Source organism: Fukomys damarensis, unplaced genomic scaffold (assembly GCF_012274545.1).
Source record: "Fukomys damarensis isolate Sample0158 unplaced genomic scaffold, DMR_v1.0_HiC HiC_scaffold_34, whole genome shotgun sequence".
Classification (NCBI taxonomy): domain Eukaryota; kingdom Metazoa; phylum Chordata; class Mammalia; order Rodentia; family Bathyergidae; genus Fukomys; species Fukomys damarensis.
Window position 1 is genome coordinate 20,725,194 of NW_022900946.1, and position 13,057 is coordinate 20,738,250.

At 43.6% G+C, this 13,057-nt stretch overlaps 2 protein-coding genes across 2 annotated transcripts in view; both read right to left on the reverse strand.

Moving 5' to 3' along the window:
• Pdpk1 (3-phosphoinositide dependent protein kinase 1) overlaps nucleotides 1–4,830 on the reverse strand; it is a 39,642-nt gene extending 34,812 nt beyond the window's left edge. The window contains exons 1-3 of the mRNA XM_033758683.1: nucleotides 4,570–4,830; nucleotides 486–528; nucleotides 90–227 (exon numbers count right to left, since the gene is read on the reverse strand). Coding sequence (XP_033614574.1) covers nucleotides 90–227; nucleotides 486–528; nucleotides 4,570–4,779 — 391 coding nt within the window. The 5' untranslated portion in view covers nucleotides 4,780–4,830. The remainder of the gene's footprint in view (nucleotides 1–89; nucleotides 228–485; nucleotides 529–4,569) is intronic.
• The window catches only part of Amdhd2 (amidohydrolase domain containing 2), a 54,315-nt gene continuing 46,045 nt past the window's right edge, over nucleotides 4,788–13,057 (reverse strand). Inside the window, exon 12 of the mRNA XM_033758685.1 lies at nucleotides 4,788–4,836. The gene's annotated coding sequence lies outside the window, so the exon portion shown is untranslated. The remainder of the gene's footprint in view (nucleotides 4,837–13,057) is intronic.

Genomic DNA, 13,057 nt, shown 5'->3' on the forward strand with positions numbered 1-13,057 from the left:
AAAAAAAAAAAAAAAAAAAAAAAAAAAAAAAAAAAAAAAAGAGGGGTGACTGAAGTGATTCCAAATGGCACTGACCACACAAAGGATACACAGCTTTTCATCATCCTGAAATGTGAAGTAAAGCTTAACAAAGAAGGGGTGATCCAGCCGTGACATCACATCTCGCTCTCTGGTTACATATGGGACTTTGTTTTCTTTTATAATATGACGTTTCTCCAGAATTTTAACTTAAGGTGAGAGAGACATGAGTTACTAACTGGAAGAGGTGAAGAATAATAATACATTTTATAATAATCACACATTTTATAAATATACCAGCACAAAGTGGTTTTTCCAAAAATCACCCATACCAGCTTCATGATTCTAAGACCTAGACCCTAAAATCAGCACAGAAACCTCCAGGTCCTGCCAAAAAGCTGTCGTGTTCATGAAGGCTGCCCTATCTCCAAGTTCCAGGCACATGGCTCACTGGAGAAGGTACTTACTAGCATATTCTCGAGAGGTGGCTAGTTCTCGGGCCAGGACAACCTGGTTTGGGAAGAAAGGGAAAAAAACACACTGTAATAACCAGGAGAAAGAGTCTGACCGATCACTGACACAGGCTTCCCCATCCCACTCAAGCTTTGAAATCACATTTAAATAGTTTGGCTCCTGTACTAACAAAGAGCAGAACACCACTGTTCACGTTAAGGAATTCAACTGTTAACAGCAAACATATCCCAAGTCTGATCTCTGGTACCAAAAAAATAAAAAACAGCAAACATAATTTCTCTACTGTTTCCAAAAGGTCTGTGATCAGCTGCCAGAAGTCTTTAAAGCACAGTAAAAATACAAATTCAAGAACCTCAGAGAGTAACATGTTCAAATGTTCCTGCAAATGGCCACTGGGAATTTTTTTAAAAAATAACTTCAAGGATATGTAGGCTTTTTCAAATGATTGCTACCACACAATTCATTTGATGACCTAAATACAATCATGGCTGTAAGTGGCACAGGGATTAAATCAGTGAGCCATCTTCCCAAGATGGCTCCTCATGTGTTCCCCTCCGCCATGTCCTCTGAGGCCACCTGTGCCTTTGCTCAGACTCCATTTCAGGGACAGAGCACCCAATGCAGCATCCTCAACATGGAAAAGATCACTCTGCACCAGCAAACCCTGGGCATGCCCGAGGAACCAAAGTAAAAGGAGCTTTGGCACCAAGGTCTAGCCAGTGCATGCAGGGGCTGCTTTGCCATGGAAGGCCTCACCACTGTCTGTATATGCAAATGTGTCTCTTTAGACCTCTGCAGAGGAATAGCCAGAAGACCAGCGAGCAGATGAGCCCTGTCCCTATGAGATACTTGGGCCTAGTACAAAAGCCTTTAGGAGATCACAGGGCCAGGTCCTCCTAGCCCTTGGTTATGTGTGTCATATCCTGTGACAGAATTCTTGAGATTCACCACTACCATACCCTTCCACTGTGCTAGGAATGGAACTCAGGGTCTTCTGCATGTTAGGCAAGCACTCTACCACTGAGCTATACCTCCAGCCCTGTGACAGTTCTGGACAGGGCTCCTCAGACTTGAACCCGAAAAATCACTGTGAGATGCCTGCCTTCATCAGGAATGAGGTCAGGTTTTATGTGCTCAGATATATGGCATGTATAGATAGTTGTCAGCAGCAGGGGTAAGGGAAGCAGGCTGGGGCAAGACTTGCCGTTCAGAGGTATGCACTTAAGCAACATCACATTCCTTCACGTGAGTATGTGTGCTAGCTTAGTGAGCAGGAAAAGAAAAGAAATTGTTAGAGAACACTACTGTCAAGTGGAATCCTTTCTAAGGAGACATCAGAAAGGCAATCTTTCTGTTGTCTAATTTTAGCATTTCATGAGGTTTCCCATGCAGAGGGAAGGGGTATTCTTCCAGACGATCATATGAGATGTGTCCCTCCATGTCACCTAGGGTGACAGCAGGGCTACCTGGGGGGATCTCTTACTCTCCCACACCAGTGCCAGGCCCTGGCAAATGAAGATGCTGCTTAGCCTCATAACCATACTCATCCCTTATTTCTATCCTGGAAATCTGATATTAAGTGGCCTCTAATTCAGGAATGGTGAGGAAGTTTGAAGGGTAACACCAAATCAAGACCCAAGCAACACTTTCTAAACAGCCAGGAAAAGACACTCTGGCTGTCAGAACTTTCCTAGGTATCACATGGCACAGGACAAGTGTGCCACCCAGAGAAGATGATGCTTACTTTGTAGCCCATAGAGACTCAGGAGTATGGCAGTACCACAAGTACATCCTGTTCCAGCTGAGATAAGTGTGAAGCAAAACTGAGAATAAGGGAGAGTTTTCATGGGCTGTGCACAACACCCAAAGTTCCCAAAACAATTTCCTCTTGGGCCAGGGATGTAGCTCAGTGTTGCTGCGCCTAGCAAGTGCAAGGTCCTGAGTTCGATCCCTGGGGTGGGGGTGGGGGGAGATGGATGATGGAAGTCAGTTTCCTCTTACTGCTAGGGGTGGTGTGCACCAGAACCACTGGGAATGGTCTTCAGGGCTAAAGGCTTTTGTTATGAGGATATACTCCTTTTATAAACAAAATTAACTCATAAATATTTCTAATAGATGGCATGATGGTACACATCTGTAATCCCAGCACTTGGGAGGCTGAGGCAGGAGGACCACCACAAATTCAAGGTCAGCCTGGGCTACATAGAAGTTCAAGGGCAGCCTGAACTATGTGGCAAAACCCTGTCTTTAAAAAAAAAATGTAAGCAATACCAAATAGTTTCTCTGGTGTGAATAATCTGCAATAATACAGAAGATCCTAATAAGATTACTGACATTGAGAAATGGGAAGAAAGGAGCTAAAGGTGTAGGGAAGGTGGGATGGGTAGGGGAAGGGTAAAAAGGGAAAAGAAAAAAATGTGAGATAATGAAAAGATGGAAATAAAGTGGTTGTAGATGGGGAGGGGAGGAGGGGGTAAAGGGAGGGCAGGGACAAGGGGAAAAAATGAGAAGCAAGACTTGTCATGTAGAGGTACAAGATACCAACAATGAATGTAACTGTATTGTATCCCTAAAATGTACCAATAAACTCAAAGCTGAAAAAAAAATGTAACCAATAAAAGTTAACATTTTTAAAAAAGATGTTAGGAATATGGGTGAACTACATTCCATGTTCTATGTATTTCAAAACCTTTCATAAATGTAAAAAATAGAAAATAAATTCCACATATGGTTTCTTAAGAAAGCCCAGGCAGGAAATACTGGTTATTCAGGAACTCTTTCAGAGTGAGGCATCCACAGGGCCACCCCAAAGTTCTTGTCCAAAATGAGACCACACATGGGGCCTCCACACAAAAGAATCTAACCTTTTGAGAGTGTGGCCCTGGAGCCAGGAGCTTCTCTGAGGTCACAAACTTACACAGCTACAGCCACACAGCCTCAGTGGCCCCACCTCAGCAAATGTTTGCTGCTTTCAAGCTTCATTTCTTTGCTTTCAGTGCAAAAACATTATAGGGCAGCTATATAATTTCATGAGTATGATTTAACAGCACCGTGACAATGTTTCTGTTTATAAAACAAAGAACAAAGAATCTAGGAGCCTGTACTCTAGCAAATATCCAAGTATACTACTTCATTTATTAAAACAAAAGCCACATATAAAAAAAGGTCCTTGTCACCAAAAATATCTGAAGAGATACACTAACATGACCTTTAATGTAAAGATGGAAAAGCTTTCTAGGACATGGCCAGGGAAAGAAGACAGAAGAACCTATTGATGCCAGGTTAGAATGAAATTAACTTTTTAATTATTTTATTTTATTTTTTTGGTACCAGGGATCAAACTAGGGTCCTTGCGCTTGTGAGACAGACAGCAAAACCACTGAGCCAAATCCTAGGCCCTATAATAAAATTAACTTTGTTAGAAAAAAAAATAATAATAATAACCATTAGCTGGGGATAGTTGCCCAAGCCTATAAACTCAACTTGGGAGGCTGAGGCAGAAGGATGGCAAGTTCAAAGCAACTTAGTGAGACCATTTCTCAAAAATAACTTTTTAAAAAAGGATTAGGAGTATATAGCTCAATAGCAAAACACCTACCTAGCATGTGTGAGGCCCTAAGTTCAACACCTAGCACCACAAAAAATAAAAATAAAATAAATAGGAAACAAAACAAAACAAGTCTTTAATCAAGAGGTTTTGTTTTTTGTTTTTTTCTTATTTGGTACTGGGGATGGAACCCAGGACCTTGCATTTGCCAGGCAGGTGCTATGCCACTGAGCTAAATCCCTAGCCCGTATTTTTTGTTTTTTTCTGAGATAGGCTCTCAATATGTTGCCCAGATTAGTCTCAAATTGGACTTAAGGATGCTTTTTAAAGTTTTCATAAACAAAATCACATGGTCCTAGGAAAGCCCAGTCCCAAAACCTCCAGAAGCCTTCACAGCAGGAGATGGCCCAGGAGGGACCTAGGATTACCTACTGGGAAGAACACTTCCTGGAAATCAAGTGTCCCAACTCTGAGCCTCATGGCAGTCAGGAGAAATATAGTAATTTAACAAGCCGGCACCACATACTCACTGTTGAAAAAGAACCTTCGCCAAGAATTTTTCCAAACTTGAAGTCTTCAGGCCGTTTCTTTCGAGGCTGTGGTGGTGGCTGAGCGGCATGCTGCAGGGGGTTGGCACTTGGCCGGGACTCGGCTGTGGTGCCATCCATGGTGGGGCCCTGCCTGCTGCCACCACTGGGAACGCTGGGAGCTTTGCCAGATTCGGTCTGTGTCCTCACCATTGATGGGGATGGGCAGGAACATAACACCACGCTAGACTGGATGGGAACGGTGTCATACTGTGGACACAGAGGACAGCAGAGGTTAAGAAAAGGGGCTCTCTGGTCCTGGGCACATGGCTTAAATATAAGCAGCACTTCAGGACACTGCCTATGGCAGGGTAGCCCATCTGACCTACTGACGGCTTTGGGGATGCTGCCCTTTCCTTCTCACATCCAGCTGCTGTCCCATCTCTTCCTCAGCAGGTTCTCACCTCTCCCTCAGTACTACATGAGTCTCCAATCAACCCCCACACAAAGCTAAGCTAAGGCAACCAGAGACAGAATTGTGCATTTTTAGTTATGGAGGGAGCTGAGTAGATAAGAGTAATGATTAAATATGTTTACAATACAGAAATTCCCAATGCTGACAAAATTATACTAAAGTAAGCACACTCATACAACTGCGTCTGGCACCAAAAAAACATTTGGCTGTTAAAATGTTTTTAGAAAGCAATTTGGCAATTGTCAACAAAGCAACTACAAGAACAGTTGTCAATGAGATACAGAAATATGAAAATGAGGGGAAATACACAGTTAAGAATGGAAGTAGGCAGTGAGAAAGGAGCATATAGTGTTTAAAATTAAATCAGCAATCCATAGAAGGTGGCTTCATACCCATAAAAAGCCCCTTCTCCAGTACTGCCCCCAACATATCCTCACAGTTGTCGACACTGGCATACCCACCACCAGACTGTGACAGAAATCACAAAATGAACTCAAATGAACTCTCCAATACTCCTTCCAACTAAAGAACCCAGAAGGGCACTTGACTTGGATGAGCGTGGTTCTGAAACCCACACTACATCTGAAAACCGGTGGCTTCCCCACCTGTCTAAAAGATAGAGGCTATCACTGACCAAGCTATGCCCTTTCAAATACTACACTGATTTCAGACTGATCTCAAAAAAGCCATGTGTCTACAATGACATGTAAAAGTCAATCCATATGATAATATAAGAGGCTGAGTAAGACTATATAGAGTTTTATTAATTCAAGTAAACAAGGGAAGGTTTTTTCAATTGTCTGCACATTTATAAGAACAGACAAGGATTTTCTCTCTAACCAGGGATGGGTACACAGAGAGAACCATGAAGAAGCCAGAGCTCTGGAAAAGTAGTAACTCCTAAACACAGTAAAGACAGGTGGGTACCCAGCAGCCAAGCCACCAAAGGGCTAACAGAGACACATAAAGAGATCGCACAAAAGGCATAACAAGAACAAAAACAAATCTAGACAGAATGCCTTGTGACCCAAACATGACAAACATGGAGGTGGAAAAGGGAGGAAGCAGATGCTGAGACCTTGTGGGTGCCTGGGCAGCCCAGCAATGCACTGTGTGAGCCTTGGTTCCATGCATGAGGCCAGCCCTGAGAAGGCCTACTCACCAGAAGCATATCCTGACAAGTTCCCAGCTAGGGAGCCATCATCAGGAGTTCTGATGGCCAGAAATGTTCTCTTTCTTATCAGTCTGCTAAGATCCTCATCATTCCAGACAAGGTGTAAGAATATGCATAAAAATATGGAGTCAACCAAGCACACTACATCAGTGAAATATGACCAACTAACTTTATAATAAATATCTAAGAGAATATAATCAGCAAGAGTGTGAGTTTTTGGGACAGGGATTTAGCTCAGTGCAAGTGCAAGGCCCTTAGTTTGATCCCTGGTACCAAAAAAATAAAAAGAGTGTGAGTTTTCATTTTCAAATTGCTAAGAGTGAGAAGTGTTTAAAGCAGTGAAATCTTCAGACATAGAAGGGTTCTTTTTGGTTTTTGGTTTTGGTACCAGGGATCGAACTCGGGTCCTTGTGCTTACAAGGCAGGCGGCAGAACCACTGAGCTAAATCCCCAGCCCCAGACATAGAAGTTTAATGGGTTGAATCTGAAGCAAAGTCCAAATGCTAGCAAGTAATCCCCATACACAAAACCTCTTGGATATATAGTAATTATCCTCTGACTCTATACTAGACACTCAGTTTAAGAAAATAAACAGTATTTTAAAGCCACATTCATAAAGCATTCCCAAAAGAAGGATGAAGAGAAAGAGGAGGAGAGGGAAGAGGGAGGAGAGGGGAGAAGGAGAAATACACAAAATTTTCCAGTGGTAGAATGTTTGTCTGCAGGCCAGGGATGTAGCTCAGTGGTGCTGCACCTGCCTGGCAAGCCCAAGATCCTGTGTTAGATCCCTAGTATCAAAAACAAAAAACAAAACAAAGTAGAATGCTTGCCTAGCACAGGGAGAAAAAAAAAAAAGTCCCTCTGCAGCCTTAAGCACTATAGCAAAAGCTTAAAACATTCTAGATACAAGAAGCAGTGATTAGGTAAAGTAGGGTATATACATTTAATAAAATACTCTACAACTCTAAAAATAGATATAATGAAAACATGGTCATACAATTGGTGAATCTGGATTAAGGGTACATCAGATCTTCTTTATTCTTATTGTAACTTTTCCGTAAACTTGAAATTATTTTTAACTAAAAGTGAAATAAATGTATAAAAGAATGCAAAACCGGAAGAACATTAACTTTGCAAAAACGCTACAAATACAGCCATAAAAGAAACGGGGGGCGGGGGCACCGCAGGGATTTAGCTCAGTGGTTCCGCCACCTGCCTCACAAGCCCAAGGTCCAGAATTCAATCCCCGGTACCAAAAAGAAAAAGAGAAAGAAAGAAAGAAACAAGGGATTTACACAATGTAAAGTGATTGCTAAAGTAGCAGGATTATGCATTTTTCTGTGTGCCATGTTTTCAATAAAGCAACAACAAAAACCAAGATAAATATAACTTGAGGCCAAAAAGGTTCCAAGTAGGTGAGTGATCTCTAGGTAGAGCAATTCCATGCACACAAGAAGCTGACCTAGCACCAGGATGAGTACAGAGCCCCCAGATTGCTGGATTCACGAAACTGCCCATGACCTCTTTCATCAGAGTCCCAAAACTCAAGGACTAAGCCTTCCTTGAGTATAAGGCTCAATGCACAGCCAGATACACACCACCTCTAGCTGGCCTGAGAACCCAAGAGCACTATATATTTGCAGGAAGCTGTCTTCCCGAAAGCTCCTCTGGCTCAGCAATAAGTCAAGTGTGTTCTTACATATTTCAGAAATACCCCACTTCACAAGAGGAACCAGAGGCTGGACAAAGCTCGTGTCATTCAGCTGGTACTTTAATGATTTGTCCCTGTCACCAAAGCATACAATCTAAGTCTAATCAAACTCTCACAACTCTCTTTGGAAATTAGCCAAAATGTTCCATCATCAGGGACAATGAAAGTAGGGAAAGGTTGTAATTACTAGGCTCAAAGCCAGCAAGAACTGTGATCAGCTGGGATTGTCCTCATAAGACAAGCCAGCCAAATTCAAAATGGACTGTGTATAGCAGCAGGAGGTACCTGGATACAGAAAGGGGCCTCAAGGGTCACCCCATGAACAAACCCCCAAGCCCAGAACTGTGGAACAGCTGGACATGGCTGACCTACAGGGACGCAAGTGAGGGTAGAAGTAGGAAGTCTCACCGCACAGTCTCAGGCACTACAGCATTGCTGGGGATTGGCCAGGCCACGCCTGAGGCACCCATTATTGTTCCTCAGGCCACAAAGGGGAGAACGGCCCCACCACACCTGATCCACCATACACGGGCATGTTTGCAGGCCTCGCTGAAATTCTTCAGTGTACCCAAATTCCTGCCAAGCTAGGGTCAAGAGACAAGGGAAGGGACACTGGCAACAGGGACAAATGCAGTCCTCCAAGTCGGGTCCAGCTGCTTCTCCACCAGGTGAAGAGAATCTGGTTTCCAGACAAGGGGCAAGCCAGCCCTTGATAGGGCATGCAGAGCTAGCAGTCAACCACAGAGTAAAAGAAGCCTCAATTTAGATTCAAGGAAATTAGAGATTCAAGGAAATAGACTCTTTCCTTAATAACTGACAAATGCACTCCTGAGAGAAATCTCAGAAATACATTTTTAAATAAGAGACTATGACAGGCTAACTCTGGATCTAGAAAGCCTAGCTGTACCATCATACTCCTTGACCTAACAAGTTCAGCAAAGGTGCCAAAAAATCTGTCACATGGAAGTTCAGTTTTGCTTGTTTTTGTTTTATAGTTCCGGGACCAAACTCAGAGCCTGGAGCATGGTGGACAAGTGTCCCACCACTAAACTATAACCCTAGCTTAACATGTAAGTTCTGGGCCTGGGCAGTGTACAACATTGCTTTTTGATGGCAGAGAGGACTTCAGCCCTACTGTAAGTGACATTCAAAAGCAATAAGGAGTTTCCAAACAGCCAACCAAGATGGCAGAGGAAAAAAGGTGCTGCAGGCAGGAGTTACCTGCATGGACAGAAGACAAGAGGGCACTGAAGAATAAGGCCTCACATTACAATCAAATTAGCTATTTTGGCTATTCTGGGACAGATGACCCTGATAGCAAATACCCTATGAGGGGTATAAAGCAGCAAAGACGCTTATGCTGTCCTCAAAAGCACTTACCAAGAAAACCATCTGCAGTTCAGACTTCTGACTGCTAATTTTAACGAGAGTTCTGGCCTTTAGGGAGCCCCTCAACGACAGACAACTGGACACAGGTCTGCTGGGCTGGGATTTATAAGCACTGTATCTAGAGCCTTTTTTCCCCCTTAAGTGTAGTCTCCATGGTTACAATAAAGACCTCAGGAACAGATCTATCCACAAAGCAATGCCCTTAGAAAGGCCAGTCTGTACCTGACCTGGGCTCAGCCAGCCCCTGTTCCAGGATCCAACCAGGCAATGCAGCCCATAGCTCCCAGACTCCATGGCAGCCGCTAGACTGTGGGGCTTACACTTTAAGAAACTACAGGGCTATCTTACCAGAACTCAAGAGCAGACACTGGCAGCACTGACTTAGAAGGAAGCAGAGAATCAATGGGCACAAACCCTGCCTGCTTCCTCTTCAATACCCATCCATACATGGAACAGTAAGCAACAGGTGCCAACCCAGCAAAAATGCTACAAACCAAGTGTCTGGGTGAAATCATCCTCCTGATGTTTAGCTGGCCTCTCCTCCCCAAATCAGGTGGGAAGATACTGAGGGTCCCTGTTGAAGGAAACACTACCCCAGTGTCAGCTCTTTCTGCCTGGTCCAATTTCTCATGGACTCATGGCTCAACTGTTCCCACATGGGTTTTGGCTGGAACTCTGCTTGACAATGATGTTCCAAATGCCAGCCTTTAACATTTTACGTGCTGTAAGGTCATGCCCAATTAGCGGGGCATGGCAGTGTCTATAATCCCTACACTCAGAAGGCTAAGGCAGGAGAACTGCTGAGTTCAAAACCAGTTTGGGCTACATAATGAGTTCAAGGCTAGCATGAACCACAGAGTGTGACCTTGTCTCCAAAAAGAGAAAAAAAAATATGTCCAATAATGCCTCTGATTTAAGAAAATGTTTTCATCAAAGAAGAAAGCTCTCAGCACAAAATAAGAATGATATAGGGCAAGGGGATTTAGCTCAGTGGCACTGCACTGCCTTGTAAGCCCAAGGTCCTGAGTTCAATTCTCAATACCAAAAAAATAAAAAACAAGGTCTTGTTGCTAAGGAAGAATATGCTATTTCTTCCATGGTACAGCAAATCACTACAGAAGACATTGCTGTTGACACCTGTCTAAAATCATTAGCAAGTCATGGGCAGGTGCACAATGCTCTGGTGCCTGAGCTGCTAAGTCAAGCCTCCTTCAGTTTGGTAGACATGAAGTAGAAGGCTCAGTCAGAGACGATAAAGACTTGGTGCATCCTAATAAGAGGGGGTCTAGGAGGAAGAAGGCCACAGACACCAGCAGACAGCAGTACCTCCATTGTACAACCACCATCTCCCCACCTAGGATTCCCAGGACTCTGCTGCTCTCACCCTGGGGAACCTCTCCAAACTGTACCCCACTCCATTCAGCAGGTATACCTCTGTTGTTTGCACAGTTCATAGCACACTGGAAATTCCAAGTCCATAATTCTGGAAGGCTTCAGGGGAGATCCAGGACCTATAACACACCCAGCTGCATAACTGACTTCTACAAGTACATCATGCTCCACAAGACCACAGGCTTTGTTGTTGTTATTTCATAAACATATACTCACTCATTTTATTCATCAGTTTTTAAAATAAGGTAAAATAACTACATTATTCATCCAATTACTCAGCAAATATGGTTACTGTGCTAGCAAGGGTCCAGGGACACAGTCAGAAGACAGACATGGTCCCTGCATATATGCAGCTGACCTCCTATTCCATGACCATCCATTTACAGTACTAGGATGGCTATGCAGACCTAGCCAGAAGGATCCAGGACAGAACCTCGGCTGTTGAAAGGGCCACAAGCACAGGTTTGGCCATTGTTCTCAGGCACAGTAGCTTGAGGGCCAAACAAGGATGAAGCTATTTGGTGAGCACTGTGATGACTATGATGGCTAGGGGGAGTGACAGAAAGACAGACAGAGGCAGTCACACGCAGACTTGAAGTATAATTACAGCCAAACATATACCACATATTTTAAAGTTTCTATTTCCCTTAAGGTTTCAAACTTTTCCTGCATCAGAAAGAAAAACTAGTCACTTTGAAATCAAAATGGCCTGTAGAAAGAACTCTGAATTTTGTAAGTGGCAAAAACAGATGATGTAATACAGACTCAAGTCCCTACTTGTCTGTAACATGTTCTGTGTATAATAGCAGAGCCTCCTCCAGCACCTGACACAGCTTCAACCATGTAAAATCAAGACAGTAACCTCAGGTCCTTGACGTTCACTGAACACCTGCCACATGCCCTGTACTGCTCAGGTACCAGAGAGAGCAAAGAACAAAACTAATTTGAGGCCCTCAAGAAGCTATACTGGGGAGGACAGGACTATTTGGATGGGGGCAGTACACATTCAAACAATTAGAGAATCTCGGAAGGTGATATCTAAGCAAACACTTGAGGAGGGAAAGCCCCAAAGACATCTGCAGAGAAGTGGTCAGTGCAAAAGCCCAGAGAAGAGGCAGCTCTGACTCATGGGTGTCCAGCTGGCTACAGCATGTCCTCCTCCATGAGAACCCTTGACTATCAGCTAAACACCTCAGCACCCTGAAATTCCTCTTCTGGGGGTCACTAACAAAGTCATCCTCTGGACATTTCAATCCGCAGGAGAAAGCATGAGACACAAGGCCATCCATAAGGGTCCAGACCTCATCTGATAGCAGCCTATCCATGAGCTCAAGGCCCATGAGATAATATACCATCCCAGACTCCCAGGTGCTGGACACCAGACCACGGTCATTCTTATGTGTGTGAAGAAATGGGAACCTGTCTATTAGCAACCTTTTATCGTCACGGAATTCTGCAGTTTCCTTCCTGCCAGCACCACTGCAAGATAGCCAAGCACTTCTTAAGACCCCTCCCCAGTAGGGCGATATGGTGCTCCTGTTTTCTCTTAAGGCAGTCCCCACTTGCTATCGTGGCTATGTTTTAATAAATGATTTTACTTCAGCAAAAGGAAATAATGGTTCCAATATTACCTTTTAAAACATTTATAAACATTAATTGTGAAATGAAAAACCTGAGAAGAAAGCTCTCCTCTTGTATAAAGTATAAATGTTTATTTGAACCACATCCGTTATTCTAAAAAGCAAATTTTGGAGCATTTTTAGGCAAGGACCAAACTGCATACATGGCTAAGACCCATCAAACTCTGAAAGACACATACTTCCCAGCAGCCTGAAGAGAAGAGAGTCCTACAGCCCTCAGTCCTGCGAAGGCTAGGTAGCTGGAGAACCCAACAGACTCTGGGCTCTTTCCCTGCTGAGAGTAATTCCTCCTGGCACAGCCCAGTTTGTTGCCCACTTGATGGCCCAAAATTATGATAAGTAAATGCTTTTGGATACACAATAGCTTCAGAATTTAAATGTCGGGAAGAATTTAAAGTAACAAAAACCAAAGGTGTGCCCATCTACCATCCCTATCCTCACAAAGGTTCACTGAGTCTGGTCATGGTGATGCCACCATGTAATACCAATACTTGGGAAACTAAGCAGGATTGTGAGTTTGAAGCCAATCTAGCCAAAAGCTGCTTGGTATGGTGGCGCATGTCTGCAATCCCAGCACACAGGAGTCTGAGGCAGGAGGATTGCCACAAGCTCAAGGACAGCTGGGCTACACAGTGAGTTCAAGGCCAGCCTGAACTCTAAACTATATAGTGAGACCCTGCTAAAAAAAAAAAAAAAAAAAAAAAAAAAAA